The sequence below is a fragment of the Leptosomus discolor genome, chromosome 2, assembly GCF_034619465.1.
Source record: "Leptosomus discolor isolate bLepDis1 chromosome 2, bLepDis1.hap2, whole genome shotgun sequence".
NCBI classification, from domain to species: domain Eukaryota; kingdom Metazoa; phylum Chordata; class Aves; order Leptosomiformes; family Leptosomidae; genus Leptosomus; species Leptosomus discolor.
Genome location: NC_141392.1, coordinates 75,829,544 through 75,853,911, shown reverse-complemented (window position 1 = coordinate 75,853,911; position 24,368 = coordinate 75,829,544). Strand labels below are relative to the sequence as shown.

Sequence of the window (24,368 nt, the reverse complement as noted above, 5' to 3'; positions counted from 1 at the left end):
GTACTACACTTACTGATCAGTCAGATCTGAACTAGCTGCAGAGGAAACCACAATGGCATCCTGAAAGGGACTTCACAGAAGGACAATTCTTTGTACTTACTTTCCTCATTTCATTTAGAAGGATATTTGCCGATTGTAAACAATAAATTCACTTATTCAGCAGGAAACAACCATATGAGGTGTTTGCAATCACTATTTTGAGCTAAAACCAGCTCAAGTTCCTGAAAGGTCATTGCTGTTTGTTACTATAATGACACAATTCACAATTTCTATCATGTAGAATAGCCCAGCTGTGCTGAGAAATTCTGTTCCTTGACTTTTGACTCTCTGAACTGTGAAGTTGGCTGTGGCTGCTGTCCTCTCTGTAAGCAGAAATCTGAGGATAGGGGCAAGTAGATCAGAATGGGAATGGAGGAGCAGGGCCAGGTTGGCAATATTAAGAGATGAGTGCTTTTGCTTTTAAAAGAAGGGAAAAAACGCCTTGCAAGTCACGCATTCTCTGTGCCTACACTGGCACTGTAGCAGCTTGCTTTTCTGTTCTTTTTGTAGCAACCATCAAAACAATTGAGGAAGACAGGAAAAGCTCTCCTCCTCACAGCACACTACTGGTTTTGCCTCTCACAGTCACATACTGGGGTTGCATAGGATTAGAGTAACATAACCTTTACACAAATATTAACAATGAATGTTCTCCTTCACACAGAGCAAGCACGATTCTTTGCTGCCCATTGGGTGAAGGGCTGGTAAAGGCAGCTTTATTCCATATATGAATCTTCATTTTTCTTGGCAATGCCTCTCATGTAAGTTGGCAGCCCTAAATCACTTTGCTGCCACAGCCCCCTATGGATCATTGCAGCAACTCAAAATAGCTGTTCAAAGTGAGGAAACCTCTACACAAGGAGTATTCCCTAGGGAGAAATTTCAAGAACTCTACAGCCCCTTTGTGCTACTGGGAAAGTGTAAAGAGACTGGATAAGAATACAGAATTCATCATTGTCCTTTCCGTACAATAAAACATTCATACTTTCTCATCTTTCTTTCTGGACTTGATTTTGTTGACACCAATCTTGCCCTATTCAAGAATATGGGTAAGAGCAAAGATTGCTTTGCGATCAGTCTGTGAGCTCTGTGTTCTGCAGCTCATTTAGCAAGGAAAATGGGGAGCAGCTTCAGTACCCTACAGGCTCGCATCCCGTTTCTGACTGCCCCAGAGCTCTGTTTTGGCACGCAGGAACTCCGAACGACTCTGACTGTTTGGCTTGGTTACACATCTAACATAACCCCCCCCCCCCCCAAAAAACACAGTTGATATAGTTACAACAGCTTTTTACTACACAGAATTTCCTCCTTTATGCAGGGTAATGTACCTGGCCAGTTACAGCCTGTTGTGCCAGCAGATTACTACAAAGGAACCAGATCATAAACACTTTTTTGGCTCGGTGTCTTACAATCATATGATGATATCTGACCCTTCCTGTCTTCCCGAGCCTTCCTTCCTCCAGATTCAAATGTCTGATTAATGTTATTAAATCAATTAAAAAACTGCTCCAGTTAAATTAGTGCAACCCCTATGAATGGACATTTTCAAACCTGCTAGTCCTTCAGCTCCTGTTCTGCCCTTTATCTCTGGGCAATCTCAGTTGTAAACATGAATTCAGCAACCATCTTTCCAACAATGACTCACAGAACCTCCCTCTAATCCACAACAATCTCCTTCTGTCCTTCCTGAAACCTCAGCCTGTCTCTCAGACAATACTGCGTTCATGTCTAGTTGTCAGTCAAGTTCAAAAAAGAGCTTTCAGTGTTTCCCTCCTTTCCCTCCTCCACCTGTTTTGTGTGTGTCTGTCACCAATCCAGCCTCTCATGAAGGAAGGCCTGCAGCCTTCAGTGTTAATATAAATCTCTTTTCAGGTGTTCATACCGATACACTCTGGCTTCAAACATACTACACCACCCTGCTCCTCTTCTAACACATCAGACAAAGTGCTTGTCTTTGTTTTCAAATTCTTTCACTGTTCCATCTTATTCGATGCTGAGATCACTTCCCTCCTCATGTCAGCTGGTAATACTGGGCTGTATTGTCCCTTGTTAAACTTTCAAACATGTACTTCATTCACACCGTTTCATAGGTTACCCTTCACACTGAGAAGTTTCCTAGAACTAAAAAAGAATTTACTCCATCTTTTTTGATCTTGTCTTTCTCTGAAGTATCTTAGAAACATTCTTATGGGCGATTGGTGTGCCTTAAAACCAAGAGACAACAGTGACAGCTAGTGGGTTAGGCCCACTCAGGGTAGCATCTGGTAGCAGGTGAGAAGACACTGAAGTCCTGAATTGGAAAAGTAAGAGAAAGCACAAGTTGAAGGGGGCAGACAAGAGCACAGTCAGACTTCAGGAAATGCTCGAGTAATGGTGCACATGGTCCAAGACGCGTGGTAAGACCACACTACAGTCAAAGATCAGGAAGTCAGAGACTCCACACGAGACAGGATCTCAGACAAGAAAAAGACACATCTGGCTGGAGCTGTGTCACACAGATCACTTGCAAACAGAAAGTAAGATTGCGTACCTGGCTGAAAACCAGAGACTAACATTAAACCAACAGAAGCCAGAACTACAAACTAGTATTGCAGATCCAGAAACAAGGATGGGGGACTAGTCTTAAAAATAAAGGGGGAATATGGCTGGACAGAAGCCGCAAACACTCAGCTGTAGTTTCATAAGCACTTTAAGCCGATACAATCCATTGTGGCTACTGAAACAAGTGGTCCTGCACTCCCCATCCATAATTTTTTGTGCATGCCCAAGCACAACCTCTTATTTATGCCAACGCAAGTGTTAATGTAGCTGGGACTTGAACTGGCTTGGGAAACTGATGCAAATTAAAGCTGATCACAATTAAAAACTATTAACCATGATTAAAACTAAGTAGTTAGCATTAAACCTGATGTAGTCCACTACATAGCCACCACACAAGCGCTCGTACCGGCACAAAGAAGCACGCAGGCAGAAACAGGTGGTTGAGAAAGGGAAACCTTCTTTTTATGGTAGTAACAACTTACACGAAGTTAAAAACGAGTGAAACTACAGCCTGGAGAACATGTTTCTCTGCCAGCTATAAGGCTGTGTAAGGGTGCACACGGTGGTGACTGGCTACCTAGGGAATGACTCCCATCCAGCTGCCTTGGGAATGACTCACTGCCTCAATGAGTCACTGCTCCGCTGGTGGACAGAGCTCGCTGCCTAGTATGTTCTCCGATACCATCTCACTGTCTCCTAGCAGGGACTCATTCATCTGTCCTCAGCCATCTGCTGCTGCATGTCCCATGCTTTTTATTGTAAGATCATTGGGGCAGAGAGTATTTTCCGTTCTTCATTTGTTCGGTACCCAGGGTTTCCTTCGACTATGAAGTATTGCAATACCGAACAACAAGGCATTATAATATTGATGAAAAATGTTTTAAACGACCGTAAAGTTCTTTCGTTTGCAACAATTTCTTCTAAATACATATTAGAAAATACTGCAGGTAGTCAAATATTTACACACGCACATACCCACCCCACGCCCCCCCCTGGCCGACGCTTTCTCTCCCGTGCGGCGCGCACAGCCGCACATGGCCTCCCCCGGGCACTTGCTCCTTCTGCCACGCACAAGTAACTTCTTACTTCGCGGTCACACACGCACAGCTCCTCCGAGGGAAGAGGGGAGGAGAGTGCCGATTGAAGGCTCACTGAAGCCTCCTCCGCTAGCTGGGGACACGCGTTAGAGAAGGCGCAGAGGGGAGGAAGCGTTGGGGGCAGAGGGAGCGCTGCCGCTTCGGCCCGGGAAGAGGCTTTATTCTCGGGCTTGCTCTTGGCTACGCGCCTGCTTGTTTCGGGGTTTGCTCCCCCGTCGTCTCTCGGCCATGTTCAGCCCTGTTCCCTCCCCGCACCTCCCCTGGATCGGCCGCTGCCCACCATAAGCCGCGCTTCCCCCACACCCCCGGGGGCGGCGCGGCCGTCACACTGTGACCCCGGGCGATGTCGCTGTCCCGGTCCCGGTCCCGGTCCCGGTCCCGGTCTCAGTCTTGGTCCTGCCGCCGCCCGCGCTCCCGCTCCCGGCGGGCGGGCGGGCTGGCTGCAGTGGGTGGGGCCAGAGGAACCGGCATATGCCTCGATAGGCATCAGCGGCGCCCTATAGGAAACTAGGAAGGGCGGGCCCGAGCGGCGACAGCCCAATGGAAGACGCGATCCTACGTGATGCGGTTACCTGCGAGGTATAAATGCGGCTGCGTGCGCACTAGTCTCTCGCTTACACAGTATGGCCGGCGACATTAGCTAGCGCTCGCTCAACGCTCTTCTCTGTAACAGGGGAACACACGGACTACAAGGAACCGAACCGCATCGCCTGCCCGCCCGCACCCCCGCTCGGACTGTAACCCTCTCACACACGCTCACGCCGCATCCGCCGCCGCGCACTCCGGGTGGTTTTCGCTGGTTAAAGGAAAAAAAAAAAATCCTTCTTTTTGTTTTTGGTTTTGTGGGGTTTTTTTGTAAATTAATATAAAAAAAAAAATCCCCTAGAAGGTGAAACCCGCCCGGGACGGACTGGGACCCGGCGGCGGCAGCGCGGCCCGTGCAGCAGCAGACGGTAGCGGCCGGGGGCGGTAGTTTGGTTGTCGTTAATTTCTGTGGTTGTTGGTTGCCGAGTTGTCTCACCATGAAGGAGAACGGTGCACACTTCTTCGAAGGGACCGAGAAGCTGTTGGAGGTGTGGTTCGCCCGGCAGCAGCCCGCGCAGCAGGAGCCGCACCAGAGCAAGGGGTCCGGCGATCTTCGCACCATACCCAGGTCCGTTAACGGCCGGGGTGGGGTTGAGGGGGGGGGGGGGGGGTGTGAACGGCGGCGGTTGGGAGCGCTGCCCTTAGCGGCCGGGGGGGCGGGAGGGGCCGGTGAATGGCCGGCGCACGCGGGGCCCGGGTGTGGCGGCGGCGGTGCGGAGCTGGAGCTGGGTGGGGAGGCGGCGGCGGGCGAGAGTGTGTGAGAGGAGCGGGGCGGGGGTTGGGTAATGGCCGTGCGCGGGCTGGCGGCAGCGCTGACGGGAGGCTGGTTCCGGGGTGGCTGAGGAGAGCCGTTGGTGGCAACGGCCGCGCGCGCGCGCGGCGGGCTGGGCCCCTGCGCGGGGCCGCCGAGCTGCCGGGCTCCTTCCCCCTCCCTCGGTGACAGCCCCGGCCTCGCCTCTTTGCCGGCGCAGCGTCGCCGCAGCCGCGGGAAGGCAGGGGGTGACCTTCCGCTGCCCTCCAGGGGACACCCCCTTCCTCCCCCGCCAGCCTCAAGGGCGTGGGGCCGACCCGCGGAGGGCAGGGAGCCTTCTCGTGTCCCGGGTGGGGCGGGGGGGAAGTGGCGGTGCCGGGGACGGCGCGGAAGCCATTCCGTGCCGCCACCTCGTGCAGCCCCGTGCTGGTCCCTGCTGGCAACATGTGGCGGCGGCGGGGAGAGGAGAGCCGGGCGTGTGCCGCGCCGTGCCGGCCAGGAGTGCCCGCGGGGGGAGGCGGGTGGCGGAGTGTCGCAGTGCTGCTGGCGGCCGGGGGCATGGCAGTGGCGCCCACCCCTCTTCACCGAGCCCCCGCGCCCGTTTCGGCTCCCGGCAGCCGTCTGTTAACGTCTGGCTCCGGTCGGAGGGAGAGCCGGGGAAGTCTTTCTACGGCGCGGCTTCTTGCCCCTGCCGGCTTCGGGATGGGAAGGCTCGGGAGATCCCTGCCCGTCGGGACGGGCTGTGCTGTACTGGGGAAAGAGGGGGGTAGGAATCTCGTTCCCAGTTCGTGGAAGCTGGAAGGGGACAGGGGAGATGCCTCTCGCTGTCGCGACGAGGATTGATGGTTCCCTCACATGGCCGGTTCGCAGCGGCCTCCGGCACTGCGGAGCTGGACAGGTTCACGCAGCGGCTGTCGCGGAGGGAGGCGGGCGGCCCACGGGGACCCTTGCCGTGTCTCCGTGTGGCGCGGTAGGCACCGGAGCGAGGCCGGCGGCGGCGGGGGGTGCCCCCCTCCGCAGAAGTGTGGCTGGAGCCGCGGTTCACACGTGAGCCGCCTGGCTCCGCGCCCGGATCGCGCTGCCTCTGTTCTTCCCCCATTGACAAGTTCGGGCCAATGGGAGCCGGGCGCCGCGGAGGGGTGGGCCCGCGCCTGTCACCCAATGGGCATGTGGGGAATGCGCTGGCGCTTCCCTCGCCGCCACCCGCGGCGGGGAGGCCCGAGGCCCGCTCGGCTCCGTCGCACACGTGTGCCCACCTCGGCCCTCTCCGGGAGCGGGCAGCTCGGCCCTCCCGTGCCGCAGGTAAGCCGGCGTGGCCTGAGTCAGCGCGGTAGCCGGTGGCCGCCTGCCGGCGCACAGGTCATCCTTGAAACCGTGCTGGGCAAGGCAGGCGTGAGACGTCTGTGCTGTAGGTGGCCAGTACAGTGTTTTATAGGGGGCTCGTCTGGAAAGACTGGACTACCTAGACTTCCGACTTGTAACAATCAGGGGTCCCACTTAGATCTGTAGAAAATAGTAGCTGCAAGCTTGAAGTACAAAGCAAAGTCTCCTTATGTAGTACACTTGCATGGAGCCAGGACTGCGTATGGGTTTGCAGGGATGACAAGATCAGTATGTAGATGTAATCAGCTGACATAGGTGAAAAAAGCAGGCTTGTCTACGCAGACAGGGCAAATCTGGAGGCTATACTTAATGTCAGTAGTTCACTAGCAGAGTGGTAAACTGTTCAACTTTTCAGGTTCAGACGGTAGGTGGAGGATCTGGTGTTTTCAGTGTATCCATGTCTTGTGTATATCACTGTTACCCAGTGGTCTTTGGTCAGGGAGCTTGGAAGAGAGCTTATCATGATGTATTGAATGTTTGGAGTATGTTAATGATGGTAGCATCTCCATTCAGAGGCATACTTAGCATATGCTGTTCGTCTCTTTGTTTTGATATTTTGCAGCAAATTTCCTGTGTATATATTGGTGGAGTTAGCTATCCAAAGATCTGAATTGCCAGTGGGCAGATAACTGCCTTTCCTGAAATAAAGAATAGCCCGGGGGGGCGGGGGGGGGGTGTATACACCACTAGCCCATGGGTAGTGGAAGCTTCATTTCTGCCATGGCAGAAGCACTGCAGAAGTTTAGCTCTCATCTGTTGGTGTAATGAGGTAGTTTGCTCATATAACTTTGACTCATGAAGCTATTTAGACCTTACTGAATAATGTGCTTAACATGGAAATCATCAGAGGTGGTTATACAGTTCTTGAAGATGTAGTGGTGTAGCAGATAACACAAGCAGGTATTACAATAACTTGTATAGTTAATGTCCAGGCAGTCCTGGAAGACTATTTCAAGTCCGAGCTGAAATACATGCAGATCTGAGTTGTGTAGGCACTTCAAGATTTTTGTAGTGTTTGAGTTTAAATGTGAAAGATTCCAAAAGTACTCATTTGACTGGTCACTAATGTGCTGGTGTTGGAATATACAGATCTAGTTTAGAGATGACATTCTGTGAATGCTTTCCTCATTGACACATTCAAGCTCTCTGGTGTTCTGTTTATTAGCTCAGGCTCATGTTTAAAAAAACTGCAAACAATTTTAAAAACTTCTCAAGAGCATGTAATGTAATTGCAAGGCAGGTACTGTGGCAGTTCCTTTGTATGGTTTGGATATGGCTGTAAAGTTTTAACAGAGTAGATACAAACTGTTAACTGTTGGACATGTGGTCTAACTTGGTTTCAGAGCTGTGAGAAAGCTTTGAAGGCCTTTGTGCTAATTGGCTCTTAATACAAGATGTTAATTGAAACTGTGTACTGTTTTAGTAGGAAGCTCTGACATGTCTGAAAATTGCTTGTTAACCTGTGTCCAGGACTAATTAGCAGCAATACTGTGCTACCATGAAATGAAGTTTTATAAACATTCTATTTTAGAAAATTGTTTGAATTAAATTATTACAGTTGATAAATGCAAATGAAAAAAATTCTGAATACAGTTTATCCCACTATGCTAATTCTACAGAGGCAATTGAATAAGCTAGTTTATGTTGAACAGAACTTGAAATCAAAGCTGAAACTGTAGAACAATAGCTAAATTAGAATCAAGTTGCAAACCAGTTGAGCTTGCCTTTTGTATTGTAATACCTGCTTAGTAGGGAAATATGAGCCATTCATCTACTGAATGACTAAGCTGGTGTTCAAAGTGAAAAGTTTCCATGTTGCATGTGCTTGCTAGGAATTAGGTATTTTAAAGTCTTTGCTGGATATCACCAGTGAAAAAAGGAAAAAAGTTCAAGAACTGATGCAGTTAAACTTTTCACATTTTTCCCTCCTATGGGCAGCCTGCTTTCTAGGCAAGAGTTTGGACATGTGTAAGGTAGTTCAGAAAAGATCTATACTTACTGGTTTAATACATTCAGTAAAGATCCTAACTAAAAATTTGAAGTACTGAACATGGGCTTTATTTTGCTGTTAAGGTTTGGGCAGGTTTTGTTCACTTGCTAATCAGTTCTATGAGCCGATCTTGTGGCTGCAGTGTCAAGCATCTGAAGATGCCTGCCCTACTCATATTCAAAAGTGGAATGAAAACGTTTTTGTGGTCTTGAAATAATTCACTTTAGTGCTTTAGTTCTCACTATGCTTTGTAAGGCATGTTTTTTAAAAGTAGCCTTAAACTATGTATGAAAAAGGAGGGTTTGGTAAAAATGTGAACATGCTGCGAGCCCTGGAATTCTGTGGTGACCGAGTAGCACATTCACTATCCCCACAGTAAAAGAAGCTGTTTATTCCTTCAGATGATGCGCGTTTCCCATCTCAAGGCTTCTCATGGTCTTGAATGTACAGAAGTTTGGAACCACAGGTTAATGATACCAGTATTAAGAATCCATATCTCAAGCATTCAACCCTGAAGAATACTCTGAAATTAAGCTTGTCTATGGACCTTTAATGTGCTTCCTCTTTGTCTATAATATGTGGACACGTAAGAAACTGAAGAAAAAACAGTGCAATAACGAGCAATATGGAGTGTCACTGATAGGAGATTCTCATCCTGTGCTACATGAAGACTTCTGAGCACCAACACAGTTCAGCATCTGGTAGGAGTCCTGTAAATACTTGCTTTGTACTGCACCCCATAGCCTGAGTCAACTCACTGTGGCACCTCCACCCCTTCCCTGCAGTCTGTAGGACCATAGCAGTGTTACCTGCCTGCTTTCTCAAACAAGAAAGGTACGAGGAGGCTGGGCCATGAGCTCTGTTCTGCTTCTGTTCCTGCAGTGCTTTGGAACAAGGTGTAGAGCTGCTCTGTGTGGAGACTGGAAAGAAGGCAGGGTAGGCGGGATTGTGCCAGGGTAAGGGCTTCAGAATGTCACTGTGTGCTTGCTGAGCTTTTTTTATGTGGAGATGAAAGGTAATCTGGAGAACTCAATGTAAGAATTCAGTCCTCCCCTCATCAGAATTGATATTCATAAACTAGATTTTGGCAAATAAGTTCACAATTACAGGTAAAATGTTTGCTTGTAACTCAATTATAATTAAAGGATGGTTTCACACAAGGGAAACAAGCCCTTTTACACTTAGGGCTACTGCTGGTTGTGATACTGCTTGTGGGAAGCTAAGACTTACATTGAAGGCTTTTTGATATTTCCTTACCTTACCACTGAAACTGCTGAAGAATTTGGTTAATCACATTCTGTCAAAGATCTGTTCCCTTAGTGAGACTCCATGGCGCATCCTATTAAAGTACGTAGCTGCTGGTGTATTCCTAAAAGGGCTTTCCTAATAGCTGTTTACTCAGCCAGGGTAACGGGAGGAGTTGAGGCTTGTGGTAGATACTTGCTGTCTTACAGCATGCTCCTTTTGAAGAAGGTTACACTCTTAATTTGACCTTGGTGTTGCCAGTAAGTCTTGTTGAAGCCCTGATGTGCCTATTGGGGCTCATGCTTCCTTAAAGGTCTTGGGTGTGAGCTACGTTTTGTCTCTTGATATGAGGGGCTTAAGAATAGCCACTCAGTATCTGGATGTAAAGGATGGAGTCACCGTTCCATGTATGCTGCTGTAACTGCAATAATGCTAAAAGGCGTGCGACAGGAGGAACATAAAGCCTTTAAAGCACTGTTTGTGGCCATCTTTGTGCCATTGCTGAAATGTCTTGGTGTCATTTGGAAATGATTCTCTTTACCAGTTGGCTTAGAACCTTCTAGGTAAGAAGTATTTTGTGAGGAGTACTGCTTGGAATTGCTTTTGATGTGGAGGCAGTTTTCCATTCAGGTGCCTGTCTTTAATGCAAGATTAAGTGCATGTCCCTGGAGAGTTTAAGTTTATGGTAAGGAAGATGCAGACAGTCTTTCTGTATGTCGATGTTCAGAGCTTATAGGGGGCGTGTGGTTTTCATGTACTCCACAGATACTGCTGAAGTAAGATTATCAAGTTGCCAGAGCCTTCTGTCTAAACTCAGGGTGGGAACATAGTTCAGGATAATCTGCCTTAAACAGCAATTTATGAACTAAGTTCTAATTCTGATAGGAAGTAATTCACATGAACTGTCTGCAGAGAAATACCCCAGCTGCTAGGAGGTGCTTTAAAAAGCTTGTGATTTATGTGTAGTTGGCCTGTACTGTATCTACCTGTTCCAGGATGTTTGAAACTAATGTTGCAACTCTGCTGACGCTTCCATGCACCTCTGCTACATCTCTGCATAGGCAGCTTAGACAAGGTGTTAAGATGGACTGTTCTGGCTTGTGGTATTGGTAGGAATTTGCCTTGTTAACTGTAGCCTGTTAATGAGGTAGGCTCATGAGGTTAATGTGTCTTGGCTCCTAAAAATACTTGGTAGGTAACAGGTGAAGGAATAAAAAGTTGCTCTGCAGTTGAAAGTGTGATTTTTACAACAAGGTTTTATAGTGAAGTACAAGATTAAAATGCTTATTACTTTGATTACTACAGACTTGTCAGCTGTTCTGTTTTAATGAAAAGCTATGTGAGAGTATGTGTGCAGCTTAAGCTGCCTGTAGGAGTTTCATAGGATTTATTTCCTAAGAATTCCTGCCCTACTGTGAAACAACTTTTCCTCCAGTGCTGTCTGGGCTGTGTTAGCAAGGTGATGTTAGTGGGGTGGTGGGATGGTATACTTGTGGAGGCTGCTAACTGCTGATAGGAATGAGTTCTTGCTGCAGTTTTTTATCTCTTAAATTGCTGTTATCCCCTTCCCAGTTGGCCTGAAACACTGGTATTGTGCTACTGCCCCATATGTTTGACTCCTGTGTTAAGAGCCTGTTTTACCCCTGGAGGTAAAGGCTCAGAACAGGCCAATAACTTGCATTCAAAAGTATGGTTTTATCTGGCAAGGAAAACTTGATTCAGAGCTCGCTCATTCTTTATTTCTCAGCAATGTGAAATAAAGGAGCAAACAGGATGGTTTGGAACTTGGTTAAGAGGGACTCGAGTATTCATTCATTACACACTTTAAGCATACTTCCTAAAAATAAACTAAAATAGTTGTCAGTTCTGATAGGTTTTCCATACTGACATACCTGGGTGGCAGCTTGAATGGAAGTTATTTGTGCTCTGGTAACAAGCCTGTGCTGATAAGGCACTAAACATTGCAACACAGGCATAGGAATAGATTGCTATACTTGATTATCTTTTTTTTGGCATGTTCCGTTCACAAGTATAGAACAAGTAGCTTTCTACCATTCAAGTATGGACAGTTTTTCACACTGGAGTAGATGTATTCCATTTTCATTTGGTGTTCTCTGAGCATTTGCAGCCATTTAAGATGCACGGTGCTTGCCTATTGCAGAATCTATTTTGACTTTCAGTAGGTGGTAGTTACTTGAAATTTCAGAAACGGGATCTTACAGCTTTGGAGTGAAGTGGGCAATAAGCCTACATAGTAGTGAGGAGTTGGTCTCAAATGCATTTTCAGTTTAGAATTCCAATGGGTGTAGGTCTGCTACAGAACTTAGCTACCAATGATTTTCATTTATCATATTCTAGTATGCTTGGCTTGAGCGTAGGAAAGCAGTTTCCAAGGTCTTTGAGATTGTCCTGATGACTGGCTGTGGGAAGTAATTTAGGAAATAGTAACGCAATCCACATACTTGCCATTGAAAGGGGAATTTTGAAGAGCAGAAGCCCATGGTAGCATTTTATTGAGAATTAGTCTTTGGCTCCCCTTAGTCAGTTGGAGTGGAGGCTTTGCTTCCTAATTAAAACTTCACTCAGTTATGAAATGAGAAGTAATGTTCTCAAGTATTTCAGTTCCTGACTTTGAGAACTTTTACTTGACAAAATAAAATGGGATTAGCTGTAATACATGTACTTATCACCATGGAAATACTATTTTTAAGGTGGATTTTTTGTTTTTGCATTAAGTGGGGGTGGACACTTCTTGTCACTGGCTAGTAACACTTCAATAATTATATAGATTAAAGAAAAGGAAGAAAAGTAAGAGTTGGACTTTTAGTGAACTTGGTCTACTTGGTACAAAGCAGTCCCAGATGTTCTTCCTTAGCTCTGCTTTAAACAATGGAAAATGTCAAATACTAAGGTCATCGTGTTTAAATAGATTATATTGAGATCAAATCCAGCATGTTAGTGGCCTTTCTGTATTTTTCTGTGCTTAACTTTAAAATGCATGTAGGTACAGGCCAGGACCTCTGCAAAACTCTCTAATGTGGCCAAGTCTCATCCTGGGGGCTGCAACCCTCTGTTAGTCTCTTTTATGTATGCTTCTGCATCAAGCCTGACGTCTTGTACGTTGCTCAACTTGTAGGCTTTTTTCCTTTGTGCTACTCTAATCAGATAAAATGAAGAACTTGCCCTTTATTCATGTAAAAGGCTGAACACATGAACATTTGGCATGTACTTAGCTATGGTTTCTGTGGTGGAATAATGAAGAATTGATCAAAGTTTTAATATGCAAAGGTCTTGCGCAACTGCAGATTTCAGCCATAGTACCTAAATACCAACTGTAGTGCTAACAAGCATAACTTGGGACTTTTCTTTGCATGGTAGGTGTTGGATTCAATGTGCAGTATTGTATTGTTGGTAGTATGCTGTACTGATCCTGCATTGTTGGACTACTTGAACACCAAGTAGTTTTCAACTACTTGAAACTTAAATGAGCCATTTTCCTGAAATGTCTGCATGGAACTGCACTACAGTGATACTTAAAGAAAATTCACTTGTCTGCATAAAGCTAAGGTTTTGACTGTCTGACCAGGTAAGAAGCTTGTGAAGGCTGAGACGTAGCCTAAGATAGGTACATACCCATTAATACTTGGACAAGTACAAAATCAGATTTGTAGTAATGTACAAATGGGGTTACTGCAGCTCAGTGTCAGTCAGTGTAAAGAAACTCTGCCTCAGCTTTCATAAATGCTGTGATAGACACTAGGTGTTACTTTAATGGCAGAAAAAATGTTGTCAGTAGTGCTGGAATGATTTGAACAGATTAACACATACCTACTTCAAGTTACAGGGAGAGTATAATAGAATGTTAGAGAGAAGATACTAAGGCTGGCAAATTTATGCAGGTGGGCTGCAGCTTCCAGAGAAAATGAAATCCTTCAGTTCTCTTCTCAGCAAAATAGAGTGATTGTCTAGGAGCATTTAAAAAAAATAGGTATAATATAAACTATTTCACCCTTTGCATTTACCAGGTTTTTAAAAGATGAGCAGACACTTGCCATCTGCATATAAACTTGAGTATCAGGAACAGAGCTAAACCCAGTCAGTGACATAAGTGTAGAGCTGAATAAATGTGTGGGATGTTATCTGAGCATTAAAAACAAGCTGTTTTTTTTTTTAATTTGACATGCAGATTTGAGTGGTCCATGCTGTCATGTCTGTAGTTGCAGAAGAGTATTTCATCAAGGTTCTCTAACTGGTGTGGTAGGGAAAAATCTCACTTGGATTTTAAGTATCCAGTTATATCACTGAGTTCATAAACTTGTTCATCTGAACACTTAATTATGAGGGATTTTAAGATGCATAGGATTCTCTTAAACTCATTTTTAATAGCTTCACCCTCATATAAAAGGAGGCTGTAGCCTGAGTCTGAGTTAAGTATGTTGTTCTGTTTGACTCCTGTATCAATATACTAGCTTAGTGTAATAGGCAGTTTAAAAGGGAAAATCCTCAAGTATTGGTAGTAAAGGTACAGAATTTGGTTTCAGGAGGCATTCTCAAGTGAGGGCGAAATTAAGGCATTTATTTGCTGGGGTATTCAGAGAAGCAAAGAACGTCTGGATATTTTTTAGATTTATGTCCAGCAGAATCTGAAACTTCCAACTTTGTGAACTGACCAGTTTTCTAAGGGTAAAGATTGGTGGCTGCTGGAGGAACCCTGCTGATAGAATTAACAGTGAGTGCTCTGTCCTGAATACAACTGTAGAGCTTTTGCAGTGTCAGTAGAGAGGTCTGACTCCTGAGGAAGGATCAGGCTGATGGTTTTATAGGCAGCTGAGCCAATCTAATAGCTTGCTTGGTGATGAAAAAATTGAATTCTTCTGTGCTCCCAGCTGTGAAGGGTCCTATGGCTGTTCTAGCTTTGCTGATGGGCAGCTGAGTTTTATGCTGGGTTAGTGAATTTCTTGGTTCATGACAGGTCTTAGAACAAACCTGCAGGTGGAATATGCTTGGGAAGGGAGGGATGGGAGAAGTAGGGCAGCTTGCAGTCTTGTAATTTTGCAGCTTCAGGAAGCTGTGTCTGTTGTGTCTGCCTTATAGCAAATTTGAGTACATAGGATTATACTAACCTGGGCTAGACACAAGACTGAAGTGACAAGGTAGTTTTTTGTAAGTCTGTCAGTTCTCATGAGTGCTTGGAAGTCTTTGGGCTTAATTTGAGCCCTTTGATTTTTTTTTTCCAGTGCCTTAATAAAATTCCTTGTAGAATGAGTAATGACAGTAAAGAATTGAAATACTAAACTTCTACCATGGTACTGAAATCTAGCACTGTAGCTTCAACTTGCACTATATGAAAATAGTTGTTTATTTTCTTGTAATATTTCAAAATACTTGCTGTCAGTCTTCTGTGTCTTGTAGAGGAGAAGGAATTCTGTGATCCTGATTGATCAAAGAGGAATTCATGTCATGGAGATGTATTAAATTTTAGGGCTGGTTTTCACTTAAATTATGAACTTGACTCTGAAGCTGGACAAATAAAACATGTTAATGTTAACTTGCTGGTTTAGCACTCTAGTAGTTGCCAGGGACTACTGTGATTGAAGTATATGGAGATTCAACCTAAGGAGTGCCTGAAGTTATAACAATTTTATCTTAGTACATGTGGGATGCAGGGCTTAAGGTTATCTTGACTTGCCTAGTTAGAAGCTTGGGGTTGCTGTTTGACAATTGTCCTTGTGCTGTAGATTACACCAACAGACCTTGAGGAATACTTAGCCATTGGGAGCTAAGAACTGGATATTACTGTATTGTGATGCAGTTCCTATACAAAAAAAATCTTTGCCTTTTGTGCTCTTGGATCCAGCAACTCAAGATAAGAGCTATAGTCTTGTTTGGGCTATACTGTTTTACCCACAGTTTCAGTTTGTTTAACCTGTTGTTTGTGCTCATCTAATTTCTTCACAGGATTGAGTGGGACAAACTTCTGGAGAATGTGCATTGTTTGATCATAAGTGTGACAAAAACTGACAAGCAGGAAGCTTATGTACTCAGGTAAGCCACTGGCTTATTCTTTTAGTTTCCAAGAGGAAAAAAAAAAGTTAAAGCTGTCATGTGGAATCCACTTGTCTGAGACTCCAATCTTGGCTTAAGGTCCTGCTGTTTGTGACTGCACCTTGCAGGGGTTTGCAAACCGTAGTACTGCTGTGTTTTGTTCAGTTGTGGGATTGTCTTCATAGTTGTAAGTGTTTGTCTTTTTCCTTTAAAGAGATTAAGGACAGAGCTGTGGTGTTTCTCCACCTGATCACTGAGTTTTTTGCCCAGGGGTGAATAAGTCTCCTGAGCTAAGAGGTTTAGGATTTTCAGCAGAATGGTGCATGTGGGTGTTGCTTTTAGATCAGCAAAAACTGTGTCAGTAGATCAGCTTTAACTCCAGATAAGGCAATTGAGTGGAACAACTCTTGCAGCTGAGCTGAGGACATCTGTAAAAATGTAGGTTTCCTGAAATCTTGGAATTCTTGTGCTGTGCAGCAGTTAGTTGTAAGGACACTACTTTTGCCATGTGTTTTTCATCTTGCAAAATACTTTAATGCTTTTTCTACATGAACTTTACAGACACATTGACATTGTCTGTTTTACTTCGGATTACAAAAATTGAAGCTGTTGTACTCTGAAAGACTGCCTTGAGGGCAAGGTTGGGCTAAGAGCAAGCTAGTCAAAGAGACCGTGCTGAAGTCTTGTTTCTGCAAGCTTCATCTATTTAAAACAAAATTCTGAAAAGAATGTAACTAGTTACAGCTGTATCCTGGATGAAATATAACCTTGACTTTGAGTTCTTAGATAGCATTCCAAACTGAGTTAGTTATTTAAGCTAGACTTTTACTCCCATTGTTCAGTTTTTGGTGGGAAGGTACTTTTTATACATGTTGAAGTGTTCTGGATGTGGTATCAATGCCTGTCTCCGCTTCAGTGGGACTGTAGTTAAGTATCTGGCTTAGTTTATGTATTGTTAGTTTCTGTATCCTGTGTAAGGTATATTGTGTATAGCTGTGTCTATACTGTCATTATGAGGCTTCCTGTTCCTGTGGACAGGTGCTGATCTACCACTTTCCAGTAGTCAACTTTCCTAGAAGACGCAGCCACACAATTTACAAAGTTCTGTTAAGGCCTTTGCCTTTGAGTTCCCTTTCTCATAGGCTTTATTTCAACTGAGAAAGTCAGATTTCAAGTTTGACCCTGTTCCGTGTCTGGGTTAAGAAATCAAATTCTGTTGTGTACCCACTTCACATGTTTGTATTTCTCTAATAGATTGAGGATATGTAATGCATGTAGTGGCCCTTCCTGTAGTGTGGTAGCTGAGTAATACCATGCTTGCAGCAGGTATTTGTTTTGGGAAATCATAACAGCTCTCAAATGTTAGCTGAAATCCATTGGTTTGATCCATTTCCCAAGCATGTTTATGTACCATATGCTGAATGTTCACTTACAGTAGTGCATTTGGTTGGGATATGAACCAAGATCTAACTATTCTTTCCTGGCTTGTTTTATATAGAGCACTTAATACATTTTTTAACACATCTTTTTTTACAGTGAGAGTAGCATGTTTGTCTCCAAGAGACGTTTCATTTTGAAGACGTGTGGTACCACCCTCTTACTGCAAGCACTGGTTCCCCTGTTGGAGCTTGCTAGGGAGTACAGTGGGTTCGACTCAATTCAGGTAAGGTGCCAAAAATGCTGCATCTTCCATAGAATGTACAAAAAGCTTTTTACTAATATTTCAAATTCACTGATTTTATTAAATACTCTGAAACTTCCTTTGCCCTATATGTGTGCTTCCCATAATGGGAAGATTGTTATATAAGACTGTCTGCTCTTTAGGATTTAGCCCTCTGTTTGCCTCTTAAAGAATGCTATGTTATGGATGGTAGTGTGCTCAGTTAAGGTTACTTTAGGGTGAAAGGATTCTGTGCTTTTGTTGGTGGTGCTGAAGTTGCTGGTGTTTTCTTGTGGGAAACAAATTTGGAACTCAGTTGTCTCCTGTAGCTTACAAATTAAGCTAGGAATAACCATATGCCTTGGAAATACAGGTAGCAGTGTTTTGACAATGAAAAAGGTCCTGGTAAAGCTTCTAATAAATGCTTCCATTTTTCTAGATTTTTAGATTCAAGGTGGATGAATATATTCAATATCTAAGATGCGCCTTTATTTTTTCAGAGCTTCTTTTATTCACGTAAGAATTTCATGAAGCCTTCCCACCAGGAGTACCCACATAGGAATTTCCAGGAAGAAGTAGAGTTTCTTAACGAAATTTTCCCAAGTAAGTTCATGAAACTTCAGCAAAGTTGTGCAGCCTGTGTGATGTGTTGATGTGAAGTGAGAAGGGACAAGTGGTACAGTATGTATATGCTGCCAGACCATTCATTCAGCAGTCCTTGCAGTTGTGCAGCCCGCACAAGCTTCAGCTGCATAAAAATCAAAAGCTGTAAGTACTTTCTGAATTTCTGATGCGAACTTGCCGAGATCAAAATTTAAATCGTATTAAGCTTGACACTTGGCACCTTAGCTGAGGTCATCTTCAGACTTTCAAATGGAGTGTAGACAGTCTGCAGAATCTAGCTTTCACTAACCCTAAAAGTCCCATTAAAAAGGTAGGAAACTAATTTAAGGTAATATGCTGAAGAAAAACATAAGCTTTTCGTTAGTGCAGTGACTTTTCTAAGATTGAATTTAAACATTTCATAAAATCTAAAACCTACAAGAATAACCTTGAATTTTAACCATGAGCAGAAAAGCTTTTTGAAGGAACAGGGAAGCTATAATACTTACCTGAGTTATTTGAAAATAAATGCTGCTCATAAATTCATTGAATAGATGCTAAGAGTACTAGGGTTTCTGTCTGTGCATAGCATAGCTAAAGCTGTAATCTGAATTTCCTGCTAGTAGGCTCTGAACCTTCCACCTTCTGAGGGAGCCGGTTTCTCTGATCATTTGCTTTGCATTCCTGAAGTTGAATGCCTGGTTATTTGATACAGATGCTGATGGTATCGGTGAGCCGTAGTGTTCTGTGAAAGACTTCTGCTATCTTTAAATACAAAATGAAGCTGATCTTGTACATGAAGGACCAGCGGTGGTACGTTAACTGGAAACTTTTTGTTTTGTCTAGATGGAGCAGCTTATTGCATGGGGCGTATGAATTCTGATTGCTGGTATGTATGGGAAGACTTTGAAATCTTTGGGGCTTACAGTAGAACTTAACTCGGTGCTGCTAACACTTATTACATATGTGATTTGTATTTAGGTACCTGTACACCCTGGATTTCCCAGAGAGTCGGATATCCAATCAGCCTGATCAGACACTGGAAATTCTGATGAGTGAGCTTGACCCAGTAGTTATGGACCAGTTCTACATGAAAGATGGTGTTACTGCAAATGATGTCACTCGTGTAAGTTTGCTTGAAAACTAAGCATTTTGGGGAATGGTGGAAGTGGGGCAACAAAATGCTTCACTTCCCATGTAATACAAGGTTTATTTTGTGGTAGGAAAGATCTCATAGAAGATGTCAGGTGGATGTTTTGGGGGTAAAATGGATTTAACTGTAGAATATAACTTCACATTTTCAGTGCCCCTACTTTAATGTATTGAAAGGAGCAATTTGCAATTTGCTTTGGGTGATTGGAAGCTTATCCTCTGGAAAATGGAGGAATAGGAGTAAAACCACAATTGAGTAACTTCCACAGAAGGATGGAGATCACGAGGAGTAGGAGTTAGACTAAAGATAATGAATGCCAAGGGAGTCTAGGTATCAAAATTAAGGTTAAATCATGGAGCCATTTGGATAGTTGGGGGCGGGGGGCAGGTTTAAGGTCTAAGCATAACTTGATGGATTTGCCTCCTTTTTCATTTTTCCAAATGGAAAAGTCCTGTGACATGAACAAGTTTCTCTGACACTGACTTCATCTGGTTTTCTGTCTTAGGCTTTGATTATTGTACTGTATTTGCTGTTGAGATTTAACTGTAGCTCAAGTGTTGTGTGGGAAATCAAAGTGCTTGGGATCGCACTTCATTCTAGAGTATAAAGACTGATATTCTCACTCTGGAGTAAATGTAAACAGCCATCACTTTGTGGATACTGGTTGAACAGGAGCTCCATTTTCTGTTTTAGTTGCAGAAGCAATTGTCTTAGAATTCCAAGCTGTTCTCTTGTCTTGGAGGTATGCAGCTTGGTTCTGTAAGAGGCAATGTGTCTGATAACTTGCATGGAACTTGGTGCTCAGTCACTCACTTGGTAAGTGACAGGATGCAAAGCAAGTTCATCTACAGTGGTACAAATCAAACTGGCTTGTTACTGGGAGAATTCTGGTGTCCTGTCCCCTAAACTGGTGTTCATTCTGCCTTTGAGTTAAATCTAAACAAGCGTAAGGATGCATGATTAACTGAGTTGGGCAATTTTAACTTCTATTTCAGATGAGTGGAATTCGTGACCTGATACCAGGTTCTGTTATTGATGCTACAATGTTCAATCCTTGTGGGTATTCAATGAATGGGATGAAATCGGATGTAAGTTTTACGCTTATTAATAACTGATGTGAAAATAAGCAGTAATTATTTGGCGGTAATAATACATTAATTTTTTTCAGGGAACTTACTGGACTATTCACATCACTCCAGAACCAGAGTTTTCTTACGTTAGTTTTGAAACAAACATAAGTCAGACCTCTTATGATGACCTGATTAGAAAAGTTGTAGAGGTTTTCAAGCCAGGAAAATTTGTGACAACCCTCTTTGTTAATCAGGTGAGTTTTCTTGCATTAGCTTGTCAGCTCCTGAAATGCATATAAACACAAAGCAAGCAGTGCTAGAGATTTTTTTTTTACTGGAGTGTTAGTTTCCAGTTTCCTTCTGTATTTGGATGGTAGTTTCTTTGGAAAGTAAAAGTACTCTTCAGTATTGCTTTGGCATGTACTAAATCTGATCCCCAGAAGACTTAGGAAATACTAAGATAGAGCAGCCCAATCTCAGTATTCTAATGACTTGCTTTGCAGCTCTATATAGGCACGATTTCTTGCTTTGGTGCTTTTCTGGATTTGGCTGCAGCTGTCAGTTGTAGAAGTGTTGCTGTTAATGGTGATGCTGCCAGCTAATTGCAGAATAGTTCGGGTTGGAAGGGACCTTAAAGATCATCTATTTCCAACCCCTCCGCCATGGGCAGGGACACCTCCCACCAGACCAGGTTGCTCTAAGCCCCATCCAACCTGGCCTTGAACACTGCCAGGTAGGGGGCAGCCACAGCTTCTCTGGGCAACCTGTGCCAGTGCCTCACCACCCTCACAGTAAAGAATTTCTTCCTAATACCTAATCTAAATCTCCTCTCTTTCAGTTTAAAGCCATTAACCCTTGTCCTATCACCGCGCTTGCTGATAGTCATCCCCACCTTTCCTGCAGGCCCCCTTTAAGCACTGGACGGCTGCTATAAGGTTTCCCTGGAGCCTTCTCTTCTCCAGGCTGAACAACCCCAACTCTCTCAGCCTGTCCTCACAGGGGAACGGTTCTGTCCCCCATAATGGTTCATGGGAAAGCAATATCATAATAGGGAGCAGAATTGTTGCTTGGGATTGAAACTTGCTACAGCACTGTCAGGCACAGGTTTGAAGCATTGGTTGGTATGTTGGTAACAGTATCAGAAGAACCACACATATTTTTATTGTGCTAATCCATCCCTAAATGCTAAGTTTAAAGTAACTTTTACTTTCTTGTTTTCCAGAGCTCTAAATGTCGTACAGTGTTTTCTTCTGCCCAGAAGATTGAAGGGTTTAAACGTCTTGATCACCAGATTGCCCAATTCAGTGATTATAATTTTGTTTTTACCAGTTTTACAAAAAATCGCCAGCAACAGCACAGTTGATTAAGAATGAAGAAAAAGCGCAAAAAGAAATCCCATATAGAAGGTGGTGGTTGCTTTCTAGTTAATGATTCAGGGGGCCATGCTTTCCACTCCCACCACCTTGTAGTTGTGGAAAGCCCTAGGTGTAATCATAGTATAACCATTTTGAATTGTATGCATTATTATATCAAGGAGTTAGATATCTTGCATGAATGCTCTCTTCTGTGTTTAGGTACTCTATGCCACTCTTGCTGTGAAATTGAAGTGCATGTAGAAAAATCTTACTGTATGGAACTTTACAACACTTGTAAAAATGATTCAGGTAGAATTACACACAGTATAGTTTTTCTCCAGGTATCACCAAAAATTCCCCACAGACAAGGCTTTCGTCCTCATTAGACTTTAGCCTCGACCTACCCGCTGGGGACAGTTCTCTGTTAAATTGTCACACTTTTCTTCATCTATGTTGTGGTTTCAGTCTAAACCAATTTTTGACAAACTTTTATGATTTCTAATGAAACTGATTCCTAATTAACACTTTCATGTTTGGAGAAAGTTCTTAAAACAGTTACAAATTGTTTTGCTACTACAGGTGGTGGTTGATTTATTTTTAAATCAGACTGACTTTTCATGCTCTAATAAAGCTTATAGGAATTTGCTCAGCTATACTGTAGCCCTGGGCTATTGCATTGGTCTTTCACCTTTAGAAACTTGGGCATTGGTATAAACACAGGTTAAATTTCATCTTACCTTAATGCTCATTTATCTGTCCACATCCCCAAGCTGTCACACTGCTGCACGATGGCAGAATTTGAAGAAGGTCCAAGATTTGATAGGGGAAGAAGAGCTGAGTCAGGATGTGTGTGCTTCGGCATAGTTGTGTGACAGCTTTGCAAAGTACAAGTCTGTATTGGCACCAGATGTTTTCTTTCCTAATCACCAGTTAGGTCAGACTAAGAAGCTGGTGCTCTTGAGCACTGGCAGGTAGAGCTAGTGGAGGAGTGGAATTTGCCAGTGTTGATTGGTTTGGGTTATTCAGTTAAACCTGTGGCCTGCCACTTCTAACTGTAAAGAGTGCTTCTCAGCTGGTCCAGTGTCTCTTCATTTTGTTGTTCCAAGCAAAGCTAATGCCTCTATCTTGTGACAGTCCTGTGACATTGTTGTGCATGTGACTTCTGTTGTATTTGAGTGTTGTGACTTCATCTGTTTTTTCCTCCTAATTACTAAGGTGGTTCCTCTTACTGTGACTTGAGGGCATTAAGTGAAGGCATAGAACAAGAACTGTCTGGGACACCTGGACAGAAGTGAAGTGGAATGCTATTCATAGAGCATGAATAAGTGTGTAATTCAAAGTCACTTTAATGGGTATTGACTAAAATGCAGGCTTTAAAGAGCTGGCACATTCAGCTGTGTTTGCAAATACTGGGATTTTAACAGCTGTGAGACCAGCATGTTAACTACAAAATTGATATTATTTTTTCCCCTTGTCCTTGCAATGTTTTGATTCTCTCTGGTTTGATGCAATGGTTTTTTGTTCCTTCCGTATTTATAAATGAAGCACTTTTTCAGTGCTTCTAAACTAAAGTCTGCTTGGTTAGAAATCAAGTGGTTGGAACATTTTGGGGTTTTTTATTTTAAGCATATTGTTGCTGTTACCAATTACATGCTGTAAATGGCACTAATGCTTTTTGATGTTAAAATTGAGGACCAATATTTTGATTTTTTTTGTTCTTAAATATTGTCCCAACTGACCTGACATTGGTTGGCTTGAGGTCCTTTAAGTAGACTGAAGTTCCCTTTTCAAGTAATACTGAAATACACATTCTACAAATAGAAGCATAATCCTCAGCTATAAAAATGAAAGCTGTTGAATGGATTCTTGAACTATCTAGGGTGATCAGGATGGGGGGAGTATGGTGTTTATAATTTCTGTGGTGTTAGACTTTGATCATTTTAAAATATCTGTACCACAACTTACTGCTTCAATAAAAGTTCGCTTAAATTGTTGGTAGTGATGATCCAGCAATTCTACCCTTCATACTCTTCATGCTTTTTGATACCAAGGGGTTTAATTCTGAAATAGATTTGTGTTTATTGTCCACAATTACTTTGAATTTGCTTTCCCTTGTAGGGGATGTATCTCAACTCCTAACACATTGGTAATTTAAAATGAGACAGCGTGTCAGAGGAAGCCAAATGAAAATGTTAGGCTGTTCTTCAGGGTAAAAATGTTGAAATGAACATACAAAAACTTGATATTTGCTGTCATAATCTAACCTGTATTTTTTCTTCAGCATTAAGTATTTAAATTATACCTCTGAATTAAGACAACTCCTGCTTCTGCTGGTCTTAAGTAACAAACTCTGGCATACATTTATGGTACTTAAGCTTAGACTGACTTTGAGAGTTCAGGGTGAAATTTTTCTCTTTAGGATAAAGTAGGCATGTACCTAATCTGGGTAGTTAACTAGCCTGGAAACTAGTGGCTAGGAATGTCAGTGCTAAGCACAGGCAACCAACATAAGTGAAACTTCCTCAGTTCCATGTGAGCAGTCCTACAGGGTTAGCAACTGCAATTTAACCTGCAAGGCTCTTAACAATGCTGATATCCCCCAAGTTGCCCAAGGGAGGAAAACTTGTGTTAGTGTTGAAGGCCTCATACCTTTAAATTGTTCGTGTCTGAATACAGGTTTCATTAAGTCACCCAGAACATAGTCTGTGATGCTAGACTTCTCTAATTGTGCTTTGGATGTTAAATAGTAACTTTGCCTAGTTATTTCAGGCCCAACTCGGTCTTCCATGAAAAGAAGAAATTCTAGCTTACAGCACCAAGAGATTGTGTCTAGTGGTCTCACCTGTGACAA

General features: G+C 43.5%; 1 protein-coding gene across 3 annotated transcripts; it reads left to right on the top strand.

Moving 5' to 3' along the window:
* The first annotated feature begins 4,603 nt into the window (after positions 1–4,603).
* Positions 4,604–23,540, top strand: AMD1 (adenosylmethionine decarboxylase 1). 3 transcript variants are annotated; one of them, XM_086461296.1, is made up of 9 exons: positions 4,604–4,830; positions 15,590–15,676; positions 17,213–17,339; positions 17,837–17,939; positions 18,786–18,828; positions 18,921–19,065; positions 20,088–20,180; positions 20,261–20,416; positions 21,385–23,540. In XM_086461296.1, exons 1-9 carry the CDS (start codon positions 4,700–4,702, stop codon positions 21,523–21,525), a joined length of 1,026 nt encoding a protein of 341 aa, XP_086317422.1. In that variant the 5' UTR covers positions 4,604–4,699; the 3' UTR covers positions 21,526–23,540. The 3 variants fall into 3 exon arrangements, with proteins under 3 accessions (XP_086317422.1, XP_086317423.1, XP_086317424.1); XM_086461297.1 differs by lacking the exon at positions 15,590–15,676; XM_086461298.1 differs by lacking the exons at positions 15,590–15,676; positions 17,213–17,339; positions 17,837–17,939; positions 18,786–18,828.
* Positions 23,541–24,368: the final 828 nt, after the last annotated feature.

What these genes read in the sequence shown, in the direction of transcription:
- AMD1 (XM_086461296.1), top strand. Translation starts at nt 4,700, where the DNA reads ATGAAGGAGAACGGTGCACACTTCTTCGAAGGGACCGAGAAGCTGTTG. An exon ending in TCTTAACGAAATTTTCCCAA is followed by an intron (nt 17,940 to 18,785) that starts GTAAGTTCATGA and finishes TGTTTTGTCTAG; the next exon opens with ATGGAGCAGCTTATTGCATG. An exon ending in CGTATGAATTCTGATTGCTG is followed by an intron (nt 18,829 to 18,920) that starts GTATGTATGGGA and finishes ATTTGTATTTAG; the next exon opens with GTACCTGTACACCCTGGATT.